The 24960-nt window shown below is 41.0% G+C and overlaps 1 protein-coding gene across 2 annotated transcripts in view; it reads left to right on the forward strand.

Annotated features, from left to right (window-relative positions):
• The window catches only part of nav3 (neuron navigator 3), a 277797-nt gene that overhangs the window by 238919 nt on the left and 13918 nt on the right, over positions 1–24960 (forward strand). Inside the window, exons 22-31 of one of the 2 annotated variants that reach the window (XM_084711111.1) lie at positions 1714–1737; positions 1944–2021; positions 10027–10110; positions 11180–11291; positions 12476–12600; positions 16256–16279; positions 16756–16922; positions 18096–18182; positions 20405–20558; positions 22896–23082. In XM_084711111.1, coding sequence (XP_084567237.1) covers positions 1714–1737; positions 1944–2021; positions 10027–10110; positions 11180–11291; positions 12476–12600; positions 16256–16279; positions 16756–16922; positions 18096–18182; positions 20405–20558; positions 22896–23082 — 1042 coding nt within the window. The remainder of the gene's footprint in view (positions 1–1713; positions 1738–1943; positions 2022–10026; positions 10111–11179; positions 11292–12475; positions 12601–16255; positions 16280–16755; positions 16923–18095; positions 18183–20404; positions 20559–22895; positions 23083–24960) is intronic. The other variant, XM_084711112.1, reaches the window with a different exon arrangement.

The following is a 24960-nucleotide window of genomic DNA, read 5'->3' on the forward strand; positions in this document are numbered from 1 at the left end:
GACCTGCCCTTTGGCTCTTTTTTTGTTTGGCTTCATTCAACAGTTCTGTTCAGTTTATCACTGATTCTTCTTTGATTTTCCAGATTTCTGGTTTTGATTTTCTGATTCTTATTTCTTTTTTGAACCCCTTTTCCCTGTCCTTGTTTGTTAGCGCTTTAAGCTCACGCTTGGATCAGACAGTGATGGCAAACACACTGTGGTGTTTTGTTTTAACCCTGCCAGATGGGTGGAGTTTAGCACTTTGAGACAGCTCACACAATGCAAACTGACAGTCACTGTGCTGTACCCCAAATGACCCGGTTCTGGTTCTTATTCCTTCAAATCTGACTCTGACTTGATGTTTTCTCACTTTCAGATCCTGAGACAGGTGACCTACACATGACTTGAGTTTGACGTCATTTACTTGAGACGGGTGTAGTTAATGTCGGCACAATTAACAGCAACTTGGCTGAGCAGCGTTGATGAGACACAACAATCCAAAAGAAATCATTGAAAGGACTTGATTGGAATTCTCAACAGAGTGAAAATCTAAATCTCCTAAAATGTCAAAGCTGTCAATGAAATGTGTTGGAAACGAGAGGGAGATATGTCCTTTGTCTCATGGATTATGTCCAAAAACAGACAAAAACATGAAGCCAAAACATTCTTGTTGATGTTGACAGCAATTTGGATCTAAGAACAAAGATCTTCAGTCTGAAAGAAACCAAATCCTTTCCTGTGATTGTCCATACACTGAAAAATGAGAATTATTGGACCAATTTAAAAAAAAAAAAAAAATCAATTCAACTGGGAAAACACAATTGAATTTTTCCTTTTTTCAAATACATTTCAGAGCAATTATGTTAATCTAATTTATTAGTTGGATTTGAAAAAAAATGTGAACAACTGTCTTTTTTTAATTTACTTTTTTATTTACACAGAAAAAAGTTAACCAACTTTATCAAACTGATAACACACACACAAAATAATCATAATCATAATAATAATCATAATCATAATCATTTATTGTATTATTATTTTAAACTATTTTAGAGCAATTGTTTCTAACTTGTTAAGTGGATTTGACAAAAAGTTACATTGTTTGTTTGTTCATAACCACACTAAAAAAATTACCTCAACTGGTTACACAGAAATTAATTTGTTTGTTTTTTTGTTTGTTTGTTTTATGAATGTCAGACCAATTGTGTTAATCTAACTTTGTAAATCACCTTCAGTTTTTGTTTACAACCAAACCGCTAGCCATCTTCAATTGGTTACACAATAATAACGTTTTTTCAAATCAAGTTAACAAGTTAAATTAACACAGTTTGTTTAAAGAAAACTGAATTCATTGTGTGTTTCCCACTCTAGTTTTAAATTCCTTTTTTTGAAAAACCAAAAAGTTAACACATAATGACTTTAAAGCTGATTTGAGTATGTTAGTCCAACAAATGATCTTTCTTCAGTGTATTTTCTTGTACTTGTGTTGTCCACTTTGGTAAACTGACACATCTGGCACTTACCTCTTTATATAAGAAATGATATCAGGTATTTGTAGATACTGTGTGACCCAGGTCAGGGATACTTACCTCTGGCTTCGCTGCTCAAAGTCTAACCATGAGAAAACCGGTGCTGTGGCTTGTGATAACCTGTTTCTCCAGCCACATAACTACATGCTGTTTGATGGAGGCATGCAACATAGTGTTAATTTGTACTTTTCTCTTTTCAATCAAGGGCCAAACAGTCCAAAATTCCACGGTAATCCCCCACACTTTGTGTTCACACTTCACCCCAGTGTCTTTTTACACAGTATTACCACATAACTGCACAGTTTTAACATCAAAGTTACCAACATGGGAGTTGCAAGTTCAACGCCTCTTTGCATTACAATCAGACGTATTTTTTCATGCTTTTCCAGGGGGCGTTAACTGTACGTTTACCTCTGCACTCTCTTCCCTAAACAGCAAATCAGAAAGCTGCGTCGGGAGCTGGACGCCTCTCAGGAGAAGGTGGCAACCCTGACGTCTCAGCTGGCTGCCAATGTGAGTTTGTTTACTTCAAAAGACGCCGTCAAAACAGCCGGCTCATTTGCATGATAACCTGCTGTCAGAGAGCTTTTATGGGAAGCGTTGCCTATCGAAGCTCTGGAAGGAATATAAATCTTTGAGACGCCCACTAATTCCTTTTCTCTGTGTTTGAAGCCACCATGCGTGTATTTAGGCTGTTGCTTGTTTGAGTTTGCTGGTGTGTGTGTCTGTTTTTTTTTTTCTTAGCTGGGTGTGTTTGTGTGTCTATGGTACAGGGAGGATTGTCTCTTTGCTTTTGTCTCAGCCGGTGGGGTTTCAGTAAGAACAGGAGCCTCTCCCAAACTCAACCAAGCGGGGAGAATCAAATAGAGGTAGACGGGCGCAGAAAGGGAACAGGGAGATGAGGATAAGTGAATCTAGACTCGAGCACGTCATGCGTGGGTGAAACAGAGTGAGATACAGAGACCTCCAACCCCCAGACGGAGCTGTCTTTGTGCCGAGATGCAGATAGATCGACAAACTCCAGAGAGTGACTCGCCTCAGTCCGTCCCCCCCACCACCACCACTCGCACCCTCAATGCCAAATGCCTGATCAAGCGTGGAGGCGCATGGGGTCTTTGCTTCGGTCCGACGCTTTGATCACAAAGTTGTGCAGAGGTGAAACTGAAGGCTAAACTGCGGGGAAACTCTACGAATGCAAGATGAAGACCTGACTTTGTGTAAGAGTTATGTCGGGACAGTCAAACAACTTTTGGTTGGTTGTGGTCATGTGAAATTACTTCATAGACATTTACAGTGTAGCCTCAGTGGAATAATTCAGTATTCAGTGCTCTTAAAGGGGAACTTCACTGATTTTACACATCACATTGCAGGTGCTGGGGAATACAACTGCACATGTGAGACAAGTTGTATAACACATTTAGTGGCTTCAGAGGGAGCTGTTTAAAGTCTGATAAATGTCCTCAAGTGATGCGTTAGAAAGAAGATAACTGGAGTGCCTGGCTAGCTGAATGGTTACAATGAATGCCATATAACCACAACGTTGCTGTTTCACCTCACTCTGCCCATGCTGAAAGGTGAAAAAATGCCCCAAAATATATTTGAAAAAGCCAGAAGAAAGAAGTGAAGCTTACTAGACCTTCATAGCCTGCTCTTCATCTCTGCAAGACTACATTAGCCACTCTTAGCATGGCACGCTCAAATCACGAGGCGTGGTTGTGGTCGTGCTCCAGGTCGAGAACATGTTTAACGCTACCTAATTCATCTGCAAAAGTTCACAATGTGATTGGTGCTACACAAGGTAGATTTGTGTTTCAGTTTCCTGTGACAATCGCGGGATATTTAAGAAGAGTGGAAAAGAGAAAGAAGTCATGGTTTGGGTAAAAATAACATCAACAACATACTCGGGACTTTGTTGTTCTTTATGCTAGCATTACCTTTGTCCTTTGTTTTCTGTTACTTAACTTAACTTACTTAATTCAAGTATTTATCTGAACCAAAACCATGATCGTTTCCTAAATCGAACCCAACAACAACCATTTCACAACGTAAACTACATGTTTTCAGCTCCATATTCTTGGCAACAGACGCACCTCCAATTGTCAGCTGTTGATTTGCATTATGGGTTATGAAGGTGCCAGATTTTGACATGGCACATTTTTTTTAAATGTCCATTGTGAGTCCAAATCTTTATTTGAAATAGGCGCAAGAGTGACAGATGCAAAAAAAAATAAAGCGTTTCACAAACAAATCGAGTCTGACCATGTTAAGGGCATACAATTCTTAACTGCTTGCTTAAACGTGTCATGTTGAGTAAATTCCAAGAGGTATATAATGTGGTACATTTAAGCTGCATTAGTGGGTAGTATGCACCCACTTTTTATGTGTGGTGTTTTAAAACATTGTAAACACTGAGAATGCAGTGTAATTATCATAAAGAAAAAGCCTGCTGATGTAGCATCATTATGTACAGTATGTCAGACTAACAGGATTGTCATCATCCTGTAACAAGTAAGAAAGAGACGCTGTAGCAATGTGACAACTTGAAGCAGAAAAACTCTCCTGTTTTTTTCAGCAGTCTTTTGTCTTGTTGCCTGCAGCCTTTTTGGAAACAAAGCTTGTCTCTAGCTGTAATAAACAAGCACACAGCAAGAAGAAAACGAGAGAGAGCGAGCCACAGAAAAACAGAACAGAGGAAAAGGTTAGCAGTAAGTTGTCAGTGTGACAGTTAATATACAGTATAGGATACAGTGTGTCAGCAAGACCAAAAAAAGTCTCCTCTATAGTTTTTAGCTGTTTGACAAATCTGTGATGGAAATGCTAAACAGATTTAGGGTTTGACTTCATGTGGGTGCAGGTTTCAAGAGTACTACACTGAAAGTGTTTGATAGAAACACGGCTTTAGAGGCTTGTGACCATTAAAGCAGAGACAAGTCACTGGTGTCAACTCTTGAAATCCACTGTTAAATCCTTTAGAGCAGCCATTCTCAACCACTGGGCCGCAGCCCACTGCTGGGCCTCAGAGCAGCATCTGGTGGGCCTCGGAGGCAGTGCGACCACCAAATAGTTAGATTAAAACTTTTAAAAATGCTCTCAAAAATAAAAACATGAAATTAAAACACATACTTTCAATGAGCAGTTATGTTTCACTATGTCGATCACAGCACATCATCAGGTAGAGACAAACGTGTTTTGCCACTGTTAGCTAGAGCCGGCAGTCCCTCAGATGCGGGAACACAAAATGAATTGTTTTTTTAAACAAAAAAGTGATGTAGGAGACAACCCTGTGCCCGTAGAAGCTTGTGGCGAGGAAATATGGATTCATAGCAGGCAGTGATGTTGAGTCCGACACAGTGTGTTGAATGGAAGGTGGTTTTTTAACAACCAGAAGTGGGCTTTAAGTCACAAAAGGTTGCTCTAGAGCTGTCTCACAGCTGTAGTGGGTCTTACGCACTCACATTTTATGTGTGGTGTTTTACAACCATGTAAACACTGAGAATTCTCAAGTGTCTGTACAGTTCTGTACAGCTGTAGAAGTCTAAAAGCATGCTGTTGCAGCATCAATATATACAGTTTTTGAGACTATCAGGATTGTCATCATCCTGCAACAAGTGAGAAACAGATGCTGTAACACAGCAACGATTTAAGGCAGAAAAAAACTCAGGACCTAATCAAGTGGGAGAGAGCAACAATTGTGATATGTTTTATAACTTATGTTGCCATAGCTTGCATTGCGTGTGCAATTGTGTGAAGTTATTCAAAAATATATATAAGGCACAATCTATAAAGTGTCTCGCCATATGTGTTGTTGATACCGACTGGCCTTTTACAGGGTCACTGAGCCGCACAACAGCAGTAGAAAAGGCTACCAGATTCATGCCTCGCTGTGCCGAGCCATATGCAAACACTTGCACAGCACAAACCCATATGTGCTTTAAGGGGAGCTGCAAAGCACATATGGGTGGTGGGTAGACAGTGAGGGGAAAAAAAAGCATCTCTGGCTGTGTTGCGCTGGAGCTTCATCACGCTGTAGCTACATGACAGCGTGGTGGGCTGCTGGTGCTGTGAGCTCCTTTTATCCTCCCAGTGGGGGGAGTGTGACTGGAAGTGTCCTCACATGTTCTCCACCCACGATCCAAAAGTAGACACTCACTGTGACAACGCTTAATCATTTTGGTACCAGAACACATGTAGAAATGTATGCATTCACACAGGGACCTAAACATCAGTAGATACTCAGCTAAAAAATACTAGTGTTACTAATATATGTATATTTTATGGTGTGTGTTCTGACAGGTCATTTCAATTTGGTTGTGACTTCAGCTCACTTGTGATTTTAGGAAAGGATTCAAACACCCAGATGTCAAAATTTTCTCAACCTACAGAGGAACACCATCCTTAAATCCATATTATTCAGCGTCTCCCTAAAAAAACAATGTGTAGACTATGAAAATGTATATATATATATATATATATATATATATATATATATATATACATATATATATATATAAATATATATAATCCCTGCAAATCATCACTAATGGCCCACTAGAAGTGTGTCGTAGTGAGATTGGTACTCTATGAAAAAGTAACAACCAATGAATACAGCGCATTCTCCGTCCCTGTCCTCTGCTCTCTGTTTGTGAGAGCTGCAGAAAGAGTTTCACCCACATACTGTACACACACACACACACACACACACACACAGGCAGAGCAGACTGAGGAGCCCCCCAGCTGTATTCACACAAAAACCGACATGGTACGGAGGAGACTCTGTGTTTATTTGTAGTTTTGAACATAACCGCGGTGAAACAGTCGGAAAATAACATTTCATTTCTCCTTTTTACTGCTTTGTTGTCGCTAATGCCGCAGTTGCAAATTGTATGAAGTTTTCTTAATTGATCATTGGTACCAATAATGATCATTACATTAAACAGTAGCAAATGTGTTTTTTCCTCCTCAATCCAAGTTTTATTTCCATAGCAACACATTGCATACTTTTTGACAGCATTACGAAATATATAAAGATGTATATAAATATCATATAACATGTGGAGCACGCTCGTAAAAATAATACATCAGATCTTTATTTGATAGTAAATCAATTACATTTTGCTCCATATTCTACCTTCAACGTTTAACCATGAAAATCACTTAAATTGAAGTCATGATAATGTCAAGATGTGTATTTTCTGTTCAGCTCAACTTTATTTGTATAGCGCCAAATCATAATAAAATCATCTCAGGGCACAGGTCCAGACTGTACTCTTTATATACCCAATTTTTCCCACCAAGAGCAAGCACTGTGGTCAGGAAAAACTTGCTTTTAGCGGGCAGAAACCTCGAGTGGATCCACGCTCTTTATTAAGGCTGGGTCCATTTGCCAAGGTGAGAAGAGAGCACAGAAACAGAGAGTATTTTGTGGGGAAAGGATTTGCTCAATGGTCTCAAGGGTTTAATTTACAGCTGAGTGCGTTTTCGTTTCATCTGCTGTATTTTCATCAGATCCACAGAGCAAATTCTACAGCAATTGAGGTCATCTGATCTTGATCGCTCTCATTTGCTGCGCCACTGAATACATAATTATTCTTATCTTTCTGAATTGAATTTGGATTTTAAATGCAGTATTACCGGTGTGTCAATACCTTCAAAGAAATTGATTCTCACATCAAAAAAAAAATTTGCTTCTGCTCTGTCATGTTGGATTAGCTCCACTCCACATAGATGTCATATTGATTAACCTGTTTGTTTTTGTTTTTATTTGATCAAAATGGAGCAGAATTAGTAAAACTAACATCCTGTCAGAGGGATTAGAAAGAACAAATGCTGCCTAACTGGTGCGGTATCGGACCAGTCAATCCAGCCTGTGAAAGGGATTTGAGGGGATACGTTTTCCTGCCTGGACTCACATTAAATCAGGTTTAAGAGTTCACACGGGCTCCCCTCCTCCTCCTCCTCCTCCTTCTCCTCCTCCTCCTCCTCCTCCTCCACCTCCTCCTCCTCCTCCTCCTCCTCCTCCCTTCTCAATCTCTCTCTTCTTTCTACTCACCCTTCCCTGACCTTGTCGACTCTCCCTTTCAGCTCGGCACTGCCTGTTCATCTTATTCCTCTCCTCCTCCTCCTCCCTCATTTTGGCTGTATTCTTCATCCATCATCCCCCTTCCCTTCCTCTTTTCGTCCCCTCCCCTTCTCGCTGTAGTGTTTAAAGACTGCAGGCCGGCAGCATGTGCTGGCTTAGACCGATGTAGTCGTGACTACCAGAGATGTCGTCCATGTCTTTAGCCATGGCGTCTGGCGACACTAGCACCGATTACTTCTCCTCGTCCAGTTCGCTGGTTTGGCCCACCGTCAACCTCTACCCCAGACCCCAGGATCGGGACGGTGGTCAGAAAAACTCGAGTTCAGGGGCTAAGTGTGGCAGCCGGGGCCGGGCCCCAGCAGCAGGACAGATGGGTAGGCCGTGGGACGCGTTAGAGCCCGATCAGGACCTCCCGCGGGGCGGACAGGTGGGCAGGGGGGTGTGGAGTCAGAGCTCACAGGTGGAGTTGGAAAGAGATGTGGAGCTGGTGAGATGAGCTGGAACAGTTGGCATTTCTAAAGGTCAAGACCTTTGCTGATTCAGCCAGAGACGCAGAGTGGAAGAGGCAGCACAGGGTGCTTCTGTGTGTGTTTGTGTGTCTGTGTGAGTGTGTGTGTTTGTCTCTAAATTTATAAGGTCCTTAAATCCTCAAAGGATGGACATACAAGACATTTTCTCATTGCACATTTGTGAACAAATGTTGTTAAAGGGATAGTTCACATATTTTAATGAGGGGTTTGATGAGGTTAGTTAGTGTATTAGCTACAGTAGATGCTGGTCAATATGCCTCCAGTTTGGAGAAGCAGAGAGGGACACCAGCATGGAAGCTAAGCAATGAAGTGCTGTGGACAGAGTCAGCAACAAAACGTTTTTTTAGACACCTAAAAAAAAGGTCCTCCAAAACAAAAAAAATCAATATTAGTTAACTTAGCTTTACTTTGCTGTCAGACAGATTTTTCTGATGGGAATCCACTGTTACACAACTCAAATATCGCTCTTCCCAAACTGGTCATTTTACCACACAGACCACAGCAGTTGCTGGCTTATCACTGCTTCGATCTGTTAGTTTGTTTGTGTTATTGTGTATTCAAACTAAATTTTTAAAACACAGAAATCACACAAGACCAGCAACTCCTGTGTTTTGAGAAGTAAAATGACTGATTTTGCCCATGGAGTTTGGTTGGTTTGGACAGAGCAATATTTTGCTTATATAACAGCAGTTTCCCATCAGAAAAAGGTTGACTGATGGCAATGTTAAGCGGCGAAAATACATCAAACAATCCCAACTATCTCTAATGTGTGTGCGTTTGTGTTAAGCGGAGATTGTCTGATGTGTCTGGGCACACTGCCCACCCCTCTGTGACACACCAGGCCTGACAGGTGTCTCAGGGTCTCTCGCTAAGGAGGGGAGGATGAGCTGGCAGCACGCACACACTCGCACAGATTTTACAGACTCAGATTTGCGCAAGGACACACTCAGCCGTGAACATAAGGCTTCACCAGACATCCAGACACAAACATATATTCAGAAAACACATGCACAGACAAATCCGGACAAACATCCAGGTTGGGCGAAGCAGATGGCGTGACGTCGCCAAAGATTTGCCGTCCTTCAGGGTGTCGTCTCTTTTTCTGCAGGTGACAGATGAAGTCAGGGAGGGCAGCCCTCTCTGATCTGCGTGCCTCTGTGACTTCCACTTCTTTCTCTCAGTGCTGAGGGTTTTCTTTGCGGTATTTGTCTGGTTTTGGAAAACCTTCGTGGAGCATGATGGTTAATTCACAGCAAAGATGCAATAGTGAAGTCATCTAAGGCGCTTCTAACAAATTCCATGCTCAAATAAACCGTTCTGAACATGCGTGATGTGAAGTTACCCTTGAAATCTGACAGTGAAGGGCTGTGTGTTTTTTTTTAAAGCTAGAGATCACAACAGCACTTCTTTTTAGGCTACAGGGAGCCTCTTCAGGAGGGCACAGTAGTAAGACTTGTGCAAACAAACTTTACACAGAAAGTCTCTAGCAGACACATTTATTAATTCTCTATGGCTGAAGAATGATTAATTTTTAAACCAAAGTCATGTCACAAGAAAACTTAAAACTCCAGTTTAAAATGTGATCCAGCATTAACTTAAAATTACATTTTAGGAGGTTTAACTTGTAAAACTGCTGCCTTCTCGAGATGGATTGAGCAAAATAATCATTAAACAAAGGCAAATGATAAGTTGTGTTTATTGTATAGTATGTTTTGACTCCAAATTCATCATCAGGTGTGAGATATTTGGGTTTTTATAGTTTTCATATTCTAAAGAGAATAAAACAAAAGTTTATGTTTGCATGTTGCATGATTTTTTAAATCTAGTTCTTATAGTTTTTCTAAGGAAAAGCAAACGTTACTGCGACTGAAACATAAGACTGTATGTGTGTCTCTCTTTGTGTGCGCAGGCTCACCTGGTGGCAGCCTTTGAGAAGAGCCTGAGCAACATGACCTGCCGCCTGCAGAGCCTCACCATGACCGCCGAACAAAAGGTACAAGAGCTTAGTCCTGGGTTTGAAATGCACTGCATATGAACTCCATGGCGAAGGGGATTACAGGGAGGAGAAACGATTAGACACAGGCAACCGTTTGACACCAGAATAGTGCAGTGGAAAATAACAATGTGGAGGTCGGTGGTTCCGGATTAATGCTTTTTTTTTTTTATCTTTAAGGTTCAGTTCCTGGCTCATGTGAAAGGTTTTCTACTGAAGTTTTCGTTTTTCACAGACAGGTTTTCTCATTAAAGTTTTAGTAGTTGCCAGAATATTTCTCTAACTTTAACGTTAACCAAAGTGGCTTGACTTGAAATCTTTTTGCTTCACAGGCAGGTAAAAGTGTCCAGTTTTGCACAGGCATGCAAGAGTTCAGAATACTCCATGAACTTAAGGTCCAAAAACACATTTAAAACCTGTATTTTCCAAAAATCCTCCAGCATTTATCTTCTCTGAGGTCTATTTTTCTCCATTTTCTTCCAAGTCGACTTTTTTACCGACAGGAGATTTCAGAAGAGCTCGAATGGCGCTGAAGCACAGATCACACACAGCAGCAATATGTTCAAAGATATATCCCTACCACAAATTATGAATACTTCCCTCTGTTCACACATGCACACACACATCCACACAGAGTGCTGACGAGCCTTGGCAGCTTTTTAATCCTCTATAAATTAAAGCAGACTGGGATCTGGTGGGATGTCTTTGTTAAACAAGGCCGTCCCAACTTTTAATTAAAGTAGAAACCCTATCTGCAGCCCTCAGTGGGTTTTCTGGCAAGGCAGAATAGGAGACTCCCTCTATCTGATCGTGTTGGTTCAACAGAGTAGAGCTTTTTTTTATTCTAAGCAGGTGGTGCCGGGGTTGGGGCAAATCCACCGGGACATTCCTATCCTCCCCAAAATACCCTCCCTTCAATTTTGTCTCTCATTCCCTTCCACAGAAAGCCACGCCAACGCCAAATTTGTTTTCAGAATTTTGTTTCTAGTGACGCAGCTCTTCTTGGCCAAAGCAGGAGCAGTTTTCGGTGCGTCATCCTCAGTTTTAAAAGTGGTCTGTCTCTCTCCAGGAGTCTGAGTTGGCGGAGTTGAGAGAGACGATAGAAACCTTGAAGACCCAGAACACTGATGCCCAGACAGCTATCCAGGTGGCGCTCAATGGCCCTGACCACCTACACAAAGGTACTGAAGAAACCAGCAGGGGGTGTTGGACCAAACTCCAATGCTCCGATGCTTTGAGGAATCCTTAAATGCCTCACTGTTCCAGGAGTGGTTGCATTTTTTTAGCCTGATTGGCCGCAGGGGGAATTGAAGTCCTAACACTTGAAGCATTTGTGCTGCATAAGTCAGTTTTGGAAAGCCCTGATTACTCAGAGAAACATTCTGAATCAGATGTTTAATCAATTTTGTGAAATGACCCTTTCAAGTATCCAGCCTCCTCATAGCTGTTCATTCAACCCGAGCCAACAAAGCTGAAGACTAAAGCTAAAATTCTTAAAATTTCCATTAAATAATAATTTTACCACTGCATTTTGCCATTCAGCATATTTACATGAACTAATTATGTCCCTATCTAATTATTTTCATTGTTAATGGTGGTGTCTGATATTCCTGCACTTCAGGTGACAGTATACAGAGCAACAGAATCCACCCTCAGAGCAGGATGTGGTGGATGTTTGGGTTAATCACAGGAGTTCAACCCAGGAGACCAGGGCTTGACTCCCATGTTCAGCGTATTGTTGAATTCCTATTTTTAGACCTAGTTTACTTATTATTTTCAGGGGGTTTGTTGTCACAGTTTTGTTACATTTTGAGCACCAAAACTACTTGGTAAGGTTTATGCATTACAGGTACTTGGTTAGCTTCAGTCACAAAAAATACTAGTTCAGGCAAGACCTTCTTGTTAAGGTGCAGTCAACAAAAATACTGGTTTATGCACCAAAGCTACTTGGTGAGGTGACTAGGCACCAAAACTGTTTGGTAAGCATTAGGCACCAAAATTACTGGTATATGTACCAAAGCTAGTTGGTAAGTTTAGGCACCAAAATTACTTGGTAACGTTCAGGCACCCAAGCTTCTGGTTTAGCCAGCAAACCTACTTGGTAAGGTTTAGTCACCAAAACTACTGATTTACTATTACTACTTTGCAATTATTATTGGGCTACTATAAAATGAGTGTGCTTGGCTCCATTGTATTTCTGACACTTCTTAACAAGTGTTTGCTGTGGCATTAAACTTAAATCTGATACTTCCTTTAACCATAGAAGTGGCCTTATCAACCAGGATTATAACAGCCAAACAAATTTTGGTACAGGGTTCAGCATTGAAGGTGTATCTCATCTTTTCAATTTGCTTGCCATTTTCAGATCTTCGGATTAGAAGGCAGCACTCATCAGAAAGTATGTCCAGCATCAACAGTGCAGCCAGTCACTCCAGCATGGGCAGTCTGGGCAAGGACGCCGAAGACAAAAAGAAGAAGAAGAAGAGCTGGGTAGGTGGAGAAACTAAAGAAACTGCCAGCATTGTGAGAGAAAAGCTGCAAAGAATGGTTGAGTCCAAAAAAAAAAAAATCTGAACTGCTCAACTGCTTTTCTGCACACAATGCCAGAAAATCAACAACTCAACTCTGCTATTTGGTTTTTGAAATATCTCTAAAGGTTATGTAAGGTTTCTTCATGTTAAACCTCCCTATTCAGTTGCAGCAGACATCAGAAGCCTTATATTTTTACATTTACGTTTCTTGTCATTGTTTAGGAGGTGAATTTAAAAGGCTCAGACTTATAATTCAAAAACATATGAATAATTCAGCAGCAGTTTAACTAATCCAAATATACTCAATATGCCTGCATTAAGAGATTAAATGTCTTCTTAACATAGATGAAGGCATTTTCATGGATCAGTGAAATAAAGCTCATTGTACTGTTGCACCCACTAAAAAAGCTTAAAAAATCAGCTAAATACCTAAAACATAAAGGTAGAATGCAGTGAATATTCTGAATCTGCATATCGCTCGATCATTTCTTCCACAAATTTTGTTGTGTATTTCGGTTTTTCTTCTTTCTTTTCATCCCTTGTGAAATTGGTGTTAAAGTGGGAGTTTGCACGGCTGTCTAAGTGTTTCAGCCCGTGAATAATTGGTTGGTCCAATTTCACACCAGTCACTTCTGTGTGATCAAGTCACCACCTAGTTTCTTGCTTTAAGAGGTTTTTTGTGTTTTGAGCATGTTGCTTATTCCCATAGGTCATCTGGAAAATCCTAAAAACCATTCCCGTCTTGCTTAACGGCATCACAGTCTGCTATCATATCCCCTGTTGCTAGGTTACAGTACTTAGATGGGGGTGGAGGTACCATCCGGCGGTGAGGGCTAACAGGGGGTCAACAAGAGGAGTCAACCACCCTGCAATTATTGTTTGAAACACACTTTGAATTTCATACAAAACAGCATGTAGATTAGGTTGGAAAGAAGCAAAGTGGCCACTAACGTCATGGACACTGAAGTTCAGCTTGAAACCAGGTCAACAGTTGCCCAGAGTTTAGAGAAGTGCTGGTTGAATCTGGTGTCAAGTTAGAAAGTCTGGTAGGATGAGAAATATGCGCATGTCCCTCAGTATCAATTGTCCAAGTACTTTTGAGAGCAGCTCTTGATCCCACAGTTACTCAACTAGACTTGGTGAAGTGTGAAGGTATAAAAAACATGGGATATGCCTTTATTTCTCAAAATCTTCCACAAAGTTCATTTTGACTGGGAAAACTGGGTTTCCTTGATGGCTGAGTTTGGTACAGGGATTATTTAATGCAGGGTTTTATGAGGTACTTATCCATATTCAGTGTATTAGCTACAGGGACAGGGTCGGTAGTGAAACATATTTCAGCCACTTAAAAAAGATCCACCAAAAAAAAAAATCTATATCAGTTTATGTGTATGTTATATTTAGAATATTTTCACTGATTTGCTTTGCTGTCAGACATCCTTTTTCAACAGGAAACTGCCTTTATATTAGCCAAACATCACTTTCTCCAAACCAACCGAACTCCATAGGCAAAATCAGAAATTTTAGCTTGCAGAACTCAGGGGTCGTTGGTCTACTCCTGCCTCTATCTGTTAGTCTGTTTGTGTTACTGTGTGACTGCCGTGTTTTTAAATGATAGTTCAGAATCACTAAAGTCACACAGTAACACAAACAAATTAACAGATCGAGGCAGTGATAGAACGGCGACACCTGTGTTCTGTGAGGTAAAATCACTGACTTCATCCACAGAGTTTGGTTGGTTTTGAGAAAGTGATATTTGGCTTATATAACAGCAGTTTCCTGTCAGAAAAGGCTGACAGACAGCCAAGTAACACAGTGAAAATATTTTTAAAAATTCCTCATAGTTTTGCTTTAATTTTACAAACTGGAAATTTAACACACACGCGCGAACACACACACAATACATACATAAATGACATGTATTCAAACTCAGAACAACATATGTGCACAAAAGCAAACAAATAAGCAAACTAATATGCATTATATATATATATGTATATATATAAATATGAGAGTGGGCATTAGTAATACACTGATATCAATAAATGCGTCATAAAACCTCACTTCAAATAATCTGAACTATCCCTTTAAAGTGACCAAGATGTACTTGCATCTTCTTTGGGGTAGCAGTTGAGCTCTGTACAGCTGGATTATGCAATACTCGTCTGAGGACTATGTCCACAAATACCCAGAAATCAAGGGAAAAAAAGACAAATTATGTAAAAATGCAACACACAACCATAAAGCCCTCTCCTCTCCCTCTGTCCTTCCCTCTGATCTCACTGTTCTTTGCTTCACTCTGCAGTAGCAGCTCAGTGTCCCTGGCTGGAGAGCTGTTATTTGCTGCAGCCCCCTGAGTCAGACAGATGACATATTAGAAGTTCCGTCTCAGCCAAAAAGCGCAGAGCCGGAGCCAGCATTCAGCCTCTGCTGCAATGCAAAACGCCTGCCCTTGAAATGAAAATGCATGCTAACAGCCCCACACTTCACCACTGAGAGTGACACCTTATAACCTGCTATGTTAAGTGAGACCCCCCTCCCAAAAAAAAAAAAAAAAAAAAAAAAAAATTCAAGTCAGGCTCATGAATACAAATCAATCCCCTATTTAAGCAGTAATTAATTATTCATTGACATAAATGAATGCCTCTGTGCACGCATGGGTGGAGACAGGGATAGAGTTGAAGTAAGGTTAGTGAGGAGTAAGTGAAGAGTGAGCAGAAAAGCAGCAGGTGATGCTAACAGAGCAATGCTTGAAGGATGGAATAATGAATAGGTAGTGAGTCAGTAAGGCTGCAGGCAGTGTCTGACCTGCTGGGTTAGCCTGAAGCAGGATACAGACTGGAAGGTGGCAAAAATGTCCTCATAGAGACTCATGAAGTGTTGCACACAACTGTTACCACGAGTAAACATCATGCTGGGTTCAGTACATAATACATTCATTATTTAAAGTCTGAGGACTGGCAATTAATGGCTCAACCTTTACATGGCCAGTCATTAGAGACTTTTGAGGACATCATCTTTGACTCTGGGAAACCACGATCAACATTTTTTGCAATTTTCTGACACTTTCTGGTCCAAACTACTAATTGATGAATTGAGAAAATGATGATGAAAATAATGGTTAGTTGCAGCCCTAACAGTCATGTGTGTGCAAATCTGTCAGAATGATATGTTGTAAATCCATCCAGCCATTCGTTTTCTATCATCTATCATTATCTTTCATCCTGCTTTGGGTACGTAGAAAGACCCTCACCTGGAATGCACTGGGTGGTGTTTTAAAATATGTGAATTCATTTACTTGATCATAAATGTACTGTGTTTATACTGTTCCACACATTGTACTGATACTGTAGGACAAAATGCACTAAACTATACAATCAAAAGTGTTTGTTTCTTAGCATGGTGGCCTAATCATAACTTTGTCTCAATTAAAACTAATCTTGGAGATAAACTGATGATTAGAATCTGAACATAATCATAATAGCACTCTTCATTATCATCATCCTTGCAACAGCAGTGACTGTATCAGACATTTTTAGCTTTTTTCACTCATCAAGTGAGCAGCAGAGTGTGTGTTTGCGTGGCTTAACGCTGGGTGTGTTCTGCATCTTCAGGTGGCTGATTCCATCCCGGCTCAGGTCAGTGGCTCCCAGAGTGTCTTCCATATGTGTGCTGTGGTTGTCCCTCATCCTCTCCTCCTTCGCTCCCTTATTCATTCCTCCTTCCTCCCCTCTCAGAGCAACCTCATCTCTCCCTTTTTCTGGAAACGTCGGCATGGATACGGCAACCCTCCCCCGCCCCCTTATTCCTCTTTCCTTGTCCTCCTGCGTTCATCTTGATTGCCTGTTCAGCCCTAATTTTTTTAGGGCCATTAAAAAGCCTGGTCCCCCCTTCTCTGTCTTTCATTTCCATCTCTACTTACTGCCTTGCTTTTTGCCTCCCTTTTTACCTAAACCAGACAGTGACCATTGCTTGGAAACAGCACGGAGTGACTTCCTGATCTGGCAGGATGTGATGTCACCAGAACTTACCTCTTAGGAACTGATTGTAAAGGTTGGTGTGTGCGATATTGACGTCTGCCCCCCTGTGTGTACTTGTGTTATCTGTCTTATAGTTACGCAGCTCCTTCAAGCAGGCGTTCAGCAAGAAGAAAACCAAATCGCAGTCGGCCCACGATGAGATGGAGGAGATGACCGACTCGCTGCCGTCCTCGCCCAAACTGCAGCATGACAACAGGCAAGGCAGCATCGCCACGCTGCGCTCCTCACCCTCCACCACAGAGTGAGTTTTTAAACTTACATCCTCTTACACACAAACATATACACACAGGTAATTCTTTCCCCTTGCACATACTTGCATATATTATATCATACACATTGGAAGCCATACAGATGTTTTGTTACGGAAGCCCTGAGAGGAAAAGAAAAACTTCAATCTGTATTTTTCAAGCCTGATCTAATATGTTTCCAGATGGAAAAAGTAACTCAACACTATTTTTTCATCTGTCAAAAGTTTTTTCCCACCTGTGTTTCACCTGTTCTTACGTCAAAAAACACAAAAATATGTATCACCATTTGTTTTATTTGAAGGGGTGTACATAAGATTGTCATGACACCTGTCATGAACATGAAGGTGTGAATGTTTATGACATTGTCATGAGGTGTCAATTATGTCACCTCACTGCTAGCTCCACGGCTAACCAACCTAACTAGCTAACAACAGGCAGCAGTTAGGCTACTTTAGCAACAAGTAAACCATCTAACTGCTATCTGTCCAAATCACCTCAGTGTTGTACTCTGTCATCAACCTGGCCTTATAACACTTAATGACGTCATTATGACAAGTCCGAATGACTCCATTTTACTTGAAGTTCAGGAAATTATTCATCGTTACAACCACCATTACAAAACCATTTGACAGTGTAATAAAACTTAATGACATCTTTAATACAAGTCTAAAATGTACCACTCTATTTGAGGTCAAGGAAAATGTCCATGACACTCTTATAATGGTCTCATGACGGCCAATGTCAGCATCCACATTTGATGACAGTATAATGACAGTATAATGTCATATTGAAAAAGCTAAAAAGTTTCTTTACATTTTATAATGTTAAATGGTCATGATAAAGCCATATTGACATGACATAATTGAGTGAATGACCCGTAAAACAGTCATAAGCATTTATAAAGACCCATGACAGGTGTCATGACATGTTTATGGCAGTGTCATGGCAATCTTGTGCACACCCATTCAAATAAAGTGTTTTTTTTCTCACTCACCTCTCAGGGTTTCTGTATTTTGTGCCTTTTTCTTCTCTGAATATAAATTATTTTCACTTTTATGTTTTTGTTTTTCACAAATATGTGTTAATCCTCACCTCACCGTTCTTTAACCTCTTTTTTCCGACCTCTCTGATCATCCTTTTCTTTAACATCTCTCCACCTGCTGTAGCAAGTGCGTTTGCGATAGCAAGTCCTCCCCCATTTGGACGCCAAAGAAAAAACAAAACGGTCATATGGTCTACAAGCACAGATCTCGGTAATAGGCGCTCTGTGTGGCATGCTCCCAGGGAGTGTGTGTGCAGTGGGGTGTGTTGGTGTGACTTTCTTCTGCATCCGAACACCTCGGCATGTCGGGGGTGATGATCTGTCTGGTTCACAGACTGAACCAGGACCTCTGAAGTGTTCAGTAGAGGAGGCTGAAAAGGTTACACAGATTATTTTCTTACTCATACCAGAGAAATTGGCTCTTTCACTGCCAAAGGGGCAACATGAGGCCATTTTGCCAACCAGCAACAAGCATGTACACATCTGCTGTGCTGTGTGGCAGCTGGTGGGATAATTTCCTTTTAAAGAAGCCTTTTCTCAGGGGCAGAGCATGTGGACGTGTCAGTATTTGAATTTCACGAGTGTGACAGATTCTTGCTGTGTTTTTGGCTTAGAAAAAAATAGCACTGCATTTAACTCCAGTTGTTGTATTAGATCTCTGCCTGTTTATTAGAAAAATAACTGAACTCATGACGATGTGACTGCTACCACAGCACCTGCTGTATACCCCACGCTAAAGGAGGCCTTCACTCCTCTACTTGCACAATGTAGGGTGTTGTATATCTTGTACAAGCTGCATGAAGGCTGTTAGTAACATTACCATCACCTCCAAACTTTATGATTTTTCATCCATATGTTATTTACTACACTACCACTTTTACTGATTGGACATGGTTGAAGAGATAAAAACAAATACAGAACAAACTAATTTATATGGTGGAGTGTTGAGGATGAATGAAGTAATCTCACAGCCTGAGGGAAAAAGAAGTTGTCTTAAGTTGACAGGTTCTCTGTGATGTTGATTCCCAGGAACCTAAAACCGTTCACCTGCTTCACCTCAGCTACACTGATGGAGACAGGAGTGTGCGTCTTTGCCTCCTTTCTCCCAAAATCAACAATCCGCTCCTTAGTTTTGCTGACATTGAGCAGTAGGTTGTTTTCTGTTCATCACTCCTTCTGATGTTAAGTCTCATCGTTGTTTGACATCCAGCTGATAATGGTGGTGTCATCTGTGAACTATGAAAGGGCTGCAGTCATGCATGTACAACATGAAGAGGAAGAGGAGGGGTTGAGCACACAGCCCTGGTGGTCTACATAGGACTAATGTTAATAGTATTTACTGTTTGTTTTATTTATAGTGTTTTTGAGTAATTTTAATAAAAATAACTTCTTTGCTCATCTTTCCATGGTTCCAGCACCAACTCTGGTTTGGTCAAAATAAACCTTTCATTCACTGCTTTAGATTTGAAACTATCACTGGGAAAGTAGCAACAGAGAGGTCAGGCATCAGAGAAAGCAGCAGGAAGTAACATGAAGAGCCAGAATATTTTCACATCTAACTTGGTGAATTATGGGTTTGTTTTGACCAGACCAGAGTTGGTGATTGTTTGGACAGTGGAAGGATGAGCCAAGACATTGCTGTGGGTTTTATTTTGTTTCTGATGAGGATGCTAGCTAGCTAGCTAGCTAATGTAGCTGTTGCTGAAACAAATTAATTAAAACTCACCCAAAATGTCTTTGCTCGTCTCTCCACTGTTCCAACAATCACCAAGTCTGGTAAACCCTTAATTCACCAAGTTAGATGTGAAAATATTCTGGCTCTCATCACCACCTCTCTCACTCCTCTTCTGGTGATATTTTCACGTCTAAGTGGTGAAATAAGGGTTTATTTAAACCAAAGTAGGATTGGTGATTGTTGGATGAATTGGTGATTGTTTGAGACACTGAGGTTATTACATTATTATTACATTATTACCATTAACAATATTTGCCAAGCTAACTGTGAAAAGTGAAGTAACTAACTTTAGGATGAAAAATCAAGTTTGTAGGTGAAGTAAGCAGATATACGTCACATTATATTGTGCAAGTAGAGAATATAACTGCAAATGTGATACTTATATTTGTTCATTGTACTGGCAAAGCATTGTGGGAACCACAATTTGGCATTGTCATCAGATTACTCAGCTGAAACAGTGATGAAGAAGTGTAAATGGGAAGGATTTGCTGTCCCAAATGTCCCAGTTCCCCAGTCACCTCCATGTTGCACATTCCTGTGCGTTTTTCACCACTGACTCCAGCTTCCCTCTGAACTTCAAGCTCTCTTGTTTCCTCAAGTGTGTGTTGTTTCTCTCCGGATTAAATGTGCGTGCGTGTGTTTGGTATAACCCTCGAGGTGACCCCCTTCCTCCTCCCTGTGTGTAATCCCGCTTGCAGGCTTTGCGAGTGCTCCGAAGCCGAGGCTGAAATCGTCCTGCAGCTGAAGAACGAGCTGAGGGAGAAGGAGCTCAAGCTGACAGACATTCGCCTGGAGGCGCTCAGCTCCGCCCACCACCTGGACCAGATCCGAGAGGCCATGAACCGCATGCAGGTGAGATCACGCTCCCCTGCTAAACACAGGTCAGGCTTGTGCCGACTGACCAGCGGGCATCTGTTTATGCTTGAAACAGGTCAAATCGGAACAGTGCGCAGGATTGTCCATTTGTCAGGAGATTGTGCTGGTGAAAACCTTAGTTAAACCTAAATCTCAATGATTCTATTGCATTCAGTCATGTTTTTACCCTTTTTGTATCTCATGGAGAAAAAAAATATTTTAGCTGTGCTTCAGACAGGCAAAGCTCCTGTCTGTCTGTCCAGTTTATTTGGACTGAGATGGTGTGTTTGTCCCTAAAGGCACTGTAGCATGACAGCTACCTGTTAGGAAGTTAACAATGCATTTAGTGGATGGCTGACAGGGCACCAGTGGGGCACCTGAAGGGCTGAAGACAAACACACAAACACAGAGCCTCCAATATGATATTCATACACTGCTGTATAACACTGTTGTGGGTTAGCCATGAAAGTGTAGTTCATTATATTTTTTCAGGCCTTAATTCTCTTTGAGTAGTTAATTTTCAATCCATTAGTTCCAAGAATCATAGGAAACCATCACAGGAAGTCCCAGTTACCTCTAAACCCAGAAAAACAGAAAGAAAGAGATAGCAACAAAATACACAGTACAACAAAAAGAGGAACTGAACAGTCAGTGAGACAGTATTTGACAGGGGATGCCATCCCCCTTGTTGCCAAAATAACCAAATTTCAACGCCCCTGTTAACCTGCCATCTGCCCTCTCCCTCTTTTTAGTAGCACAGACAGTGAGGGCACAAAGGTGTTGTGTAGCTGAACATGTTAGTCTAGTCTGTCTGACTCACTGATCCTTTATCAGACTGAGGTTTGTCCAAATTAGAATCTATGGCCCCGACCATGGTTCTGAAATATCAGTAGCCTAACTGTGCTGTGTATTGAGGTAGCCACGATGCTGACCATGGCGCAGAAGTAGCAGAAAGATTAGTAACTGACACTTCCTAAGACCTGCCCCTTTTTGCTCTGTGCTCCAATTATAGCAAGGCAAACTACCTTGATCAACTTTCTCTTTTTCCTGTAAAAGTAACATATAGGGTTGCATCTTAAGTTAGCTAATGTTGACAAAATGCTTGCTAACTACCTAGCTAATGATTGATGTAGATTAGTTTGCTATTTAGCCAGTGTTTTGCTAACATTATCTGACTTAAGTGTGAATATTTGGGTCTTTTACAGGTCCTCCAGCAATATCTTTTAATCATCTTCAAAATTTGGTTTTCTTTTCAGCATAGACGAGCCGAGCTGATAGCATATAGCTAAGTACAGGAAACACAGAAGGAGAAAGTTTACCAAGGTATCAAGCTTTCTCAACTGTCATTGGAGCACAGAGCGAAAAGAGGCGGGACCTAGGAGGGGTTAGTTATGGCTTTTTCTCTCGAAATAAACCAGTTTACTTTAAAGAGCTGGCCTTCTCATCACTCGCGTGCTTCCATTTGGCCACACCGTTGTTAAATGAGTGAGTTTAGTTAAATGGTGAGTAGGTGGATTTTGTTGCCTTTGGACAGTGTCAGGCTAGCCTTTTCCCTTTGTTTTCAGTCTTAATGCTAAGATAACCAACTGCTGGCTCCAGCTGCAAATTGAACATTCAGACTTGATAGTAATTTCAGTTTTCTCATCTAACTGTCAGCAAGAAAACTAAAAAGCATATTTCCCAAAAAGTCAAACTATTCCTTAAAGTCTGACATATTTTGGAGGAGTAATACAAGCTACTACAAAGAACACTGAGCCAGAACGCTGCATCACCTCCAAAACGGGCGACTAATAAATGACTTGTCAGTGCCTCCATTCTAAAGTCAAGGTGAAAATGCTTCAGGAAGGTGGAATTAAATAGTTTAACTCCCTGTGAAACTGAAGAAAAAGATACAAAGTGAAGTTTTCTTTATGCAAATACACACATTTTCCTACTGATGTGTTGCAATGAGACACCACCCATTAGTTCAGAGGTGCTGCGTCATTTCAGATTCTTAAAAGAAGCAAATGTTCAAAGAACATCACCATAAATGTCTCTGTTAAGTGGATCTTTGTAGATGTGGATTGCCTTGTCTGTGGAAGCCTATAGTCTCCTCTCAGATCTGGGGATCATGTAAGGCTCCTTATCTGGGCCTTACCCTTCAGTACAAAGAGAGCCTTGAAGATCAAAAAGCCGCTTACAGCCCATAATTCCAATAATACTGATTCAGAATAACAACAGTGGCCGGCCTAAATGCAGGGAAATTGCTGTCTGTCTGCTGTTTGAGGGGACTATTACTTAGTCTTGAATTTCTATTAGATTTAGTCTGATTTTTATTCCTCTGTCAATGAACAGAACGAGATCGAGGCACTGAAGGCGGAGAACGATCGTCTCAAGTCCAGCGGTAACGCCACGCCGACCGCCACACCCATCAAGACGGCCCGGCCTCCCTCCGAGACCTCCAGCACCTCCTCGTCCTCCTCACGTCAGTCCTTGGGGCTGTCGCTCAATAACCTCAACATCACCGACACCATCATGTCAGGTCAGTTCAGTGTCTGGCCCGAAGTGTTTGTGTGAATCAGTGTTAGCAGCCTGCGGTTTTCTCTCAGAGGTGTGAACAGTGAGTGTGGGAGTGGTGGAACTGAGTGAAATAGACTTTATGGCTGGGCTGCACCAACAAGGATTTATCTTAAACCCTGATTAAATCTTAAAATGAACAAAGATTCAATTTAAACCTCAATTTAGTTTTACTACAAACCTAGATTAAATTTAATTCTGCTGCAGCAAAACTTGAAAATCCAATTTAAAATCTTATCTAGTATTAAACTCACCCTTGAGAAGGTTTAACTAAAATGGATGCCTTTGTTGGATTGGGCAAAATAATAATTTGCTGAGCCATTATGGCTGACTAGGCTAACCAACTTTTTAGCTAGCTAGCAAACAGTGTAGGCTAATGTTTTCTTATGTAATTTCTAATGTCGTATTTATGTAGCTAGCAAAGAATACAACAGGGTTGTTTGATATGTTTGTAGCTAGCTAGCAAACAATATAATGTGGGGTTTTCTGTTAACTTTTTGTCTAGCTAGCACAGTTGTTTTGTCTTGTTTTTAAGTAGCTAGCAAACAAAAGCTAGCGAACCTTTTATCAAGCATTAGCTTGCAAAGAATATAATGGGCAGTTTTTTGTTTTTGTTGTTGTTTAACCTTTTAACTAGCTAGCAAACGATGCAGGATAACATTTGGTAACGTTTTTTATCTAGTTAGTAAAGAATATACTTTTTTATTATGTTTTTAGCTAGCTAGCAAACAGTATAATGTGTTAGTGTTTTGGTTTTTTTTTTAGCTCTTTGGTTAGCTAGTAAACAATGTAAAGTTTTGTTAACCTGGGATTTACTAATTTTAAACCTAGTTGTCCTGACAAACTAAAAAGTCACACATCTCAGAATATTTTTACCGGTCAGTCAGGACTGAGTATTTAAGAGAATTCCTCTAGAAATATTTTCTAGTTTTCAGAGGGACAAGTTGGTTCTTTTCATTTCTTTCTAAACTGTGTTCAGGTGCATTCAGCTAATAAAACTTAAACCTCAGTATGTCATTGTAAGTGCCATGTTCTTATGTTTTGCTAAGCCGGAGGACACGTTTTATGGTCTGCAGCAACTCTCAGGACAGAAGTTTTTCTTCTGTGGCATCAAGTTGGATTAGCTCTCTCCGTACTTGCCTCAATAAATGTGAGAGAATTGTGTTTGCGGAGAGAAATGATCCGGAGGAGCCGCATGAAATGATGAAATAGCTGCTCTCTCTCCACTGCGAGGGCTCACAACACAGCAGGAGCTGGTTATACACACACACACACACACACACAATCTCTCACACACACACACACACACGACCATGCTGGAAATCTCTCTAGGCCTGCTCCGTTTGAGAAGTCAAAGAGTTTGTCCCTCTCACTTGTCCCGTAATTAACATAGAAGGCACAGCTTTCTCTGAGGACCTGGGCCCTCGTTAATTGATGGAGGGATGAGCCGAGAGCAGTGACGCGTGGGAAGACGAGTGGGCCAACGGGCCGTTATCACCCCAACACAGAGCCCGCAGCTAAAGGAAACCAGCCGAATACAAAGTACCCCACTTCCCTCTCCGAAACGGAGTGTGGGAAAAAGAGACTGAAGAGAGACTTATGGTGGGAGTTGCTGTCAAAGGTTAAAGGTGGCAGGGAGACATGGAGAAACATGGAGTGTACTCTATCTGCTGCAGTTTTATAATGTTTGATATTTTTCACTCTGTGCTTGTAGCAATTCCTCTTAGTTAAGCTGCTGTAATCAATACTTTTATATTAAAAATGGATCATTTCAGTGATGATGTTTCACTTTGAGGTTCCCTCCATTTATTCCGCTGTCATTAAAAGAGTTTTTGGGGGGAGT

This window comes from Lutjanus erythropterus, chromosome 22 (genome assembly GCF_056507025.1).
Source record: "Lutjanus erythropterus isolate fLutEry1 chromosome 22, fLutEry1.hap2, whole genome shotgun sequence".
NCBI lineage: Eukaryota > Metazoa > Chordata > Actinopteri > Lutjaniformes > Lutjanidae > Lutjanus > Lutjanus erythropterus.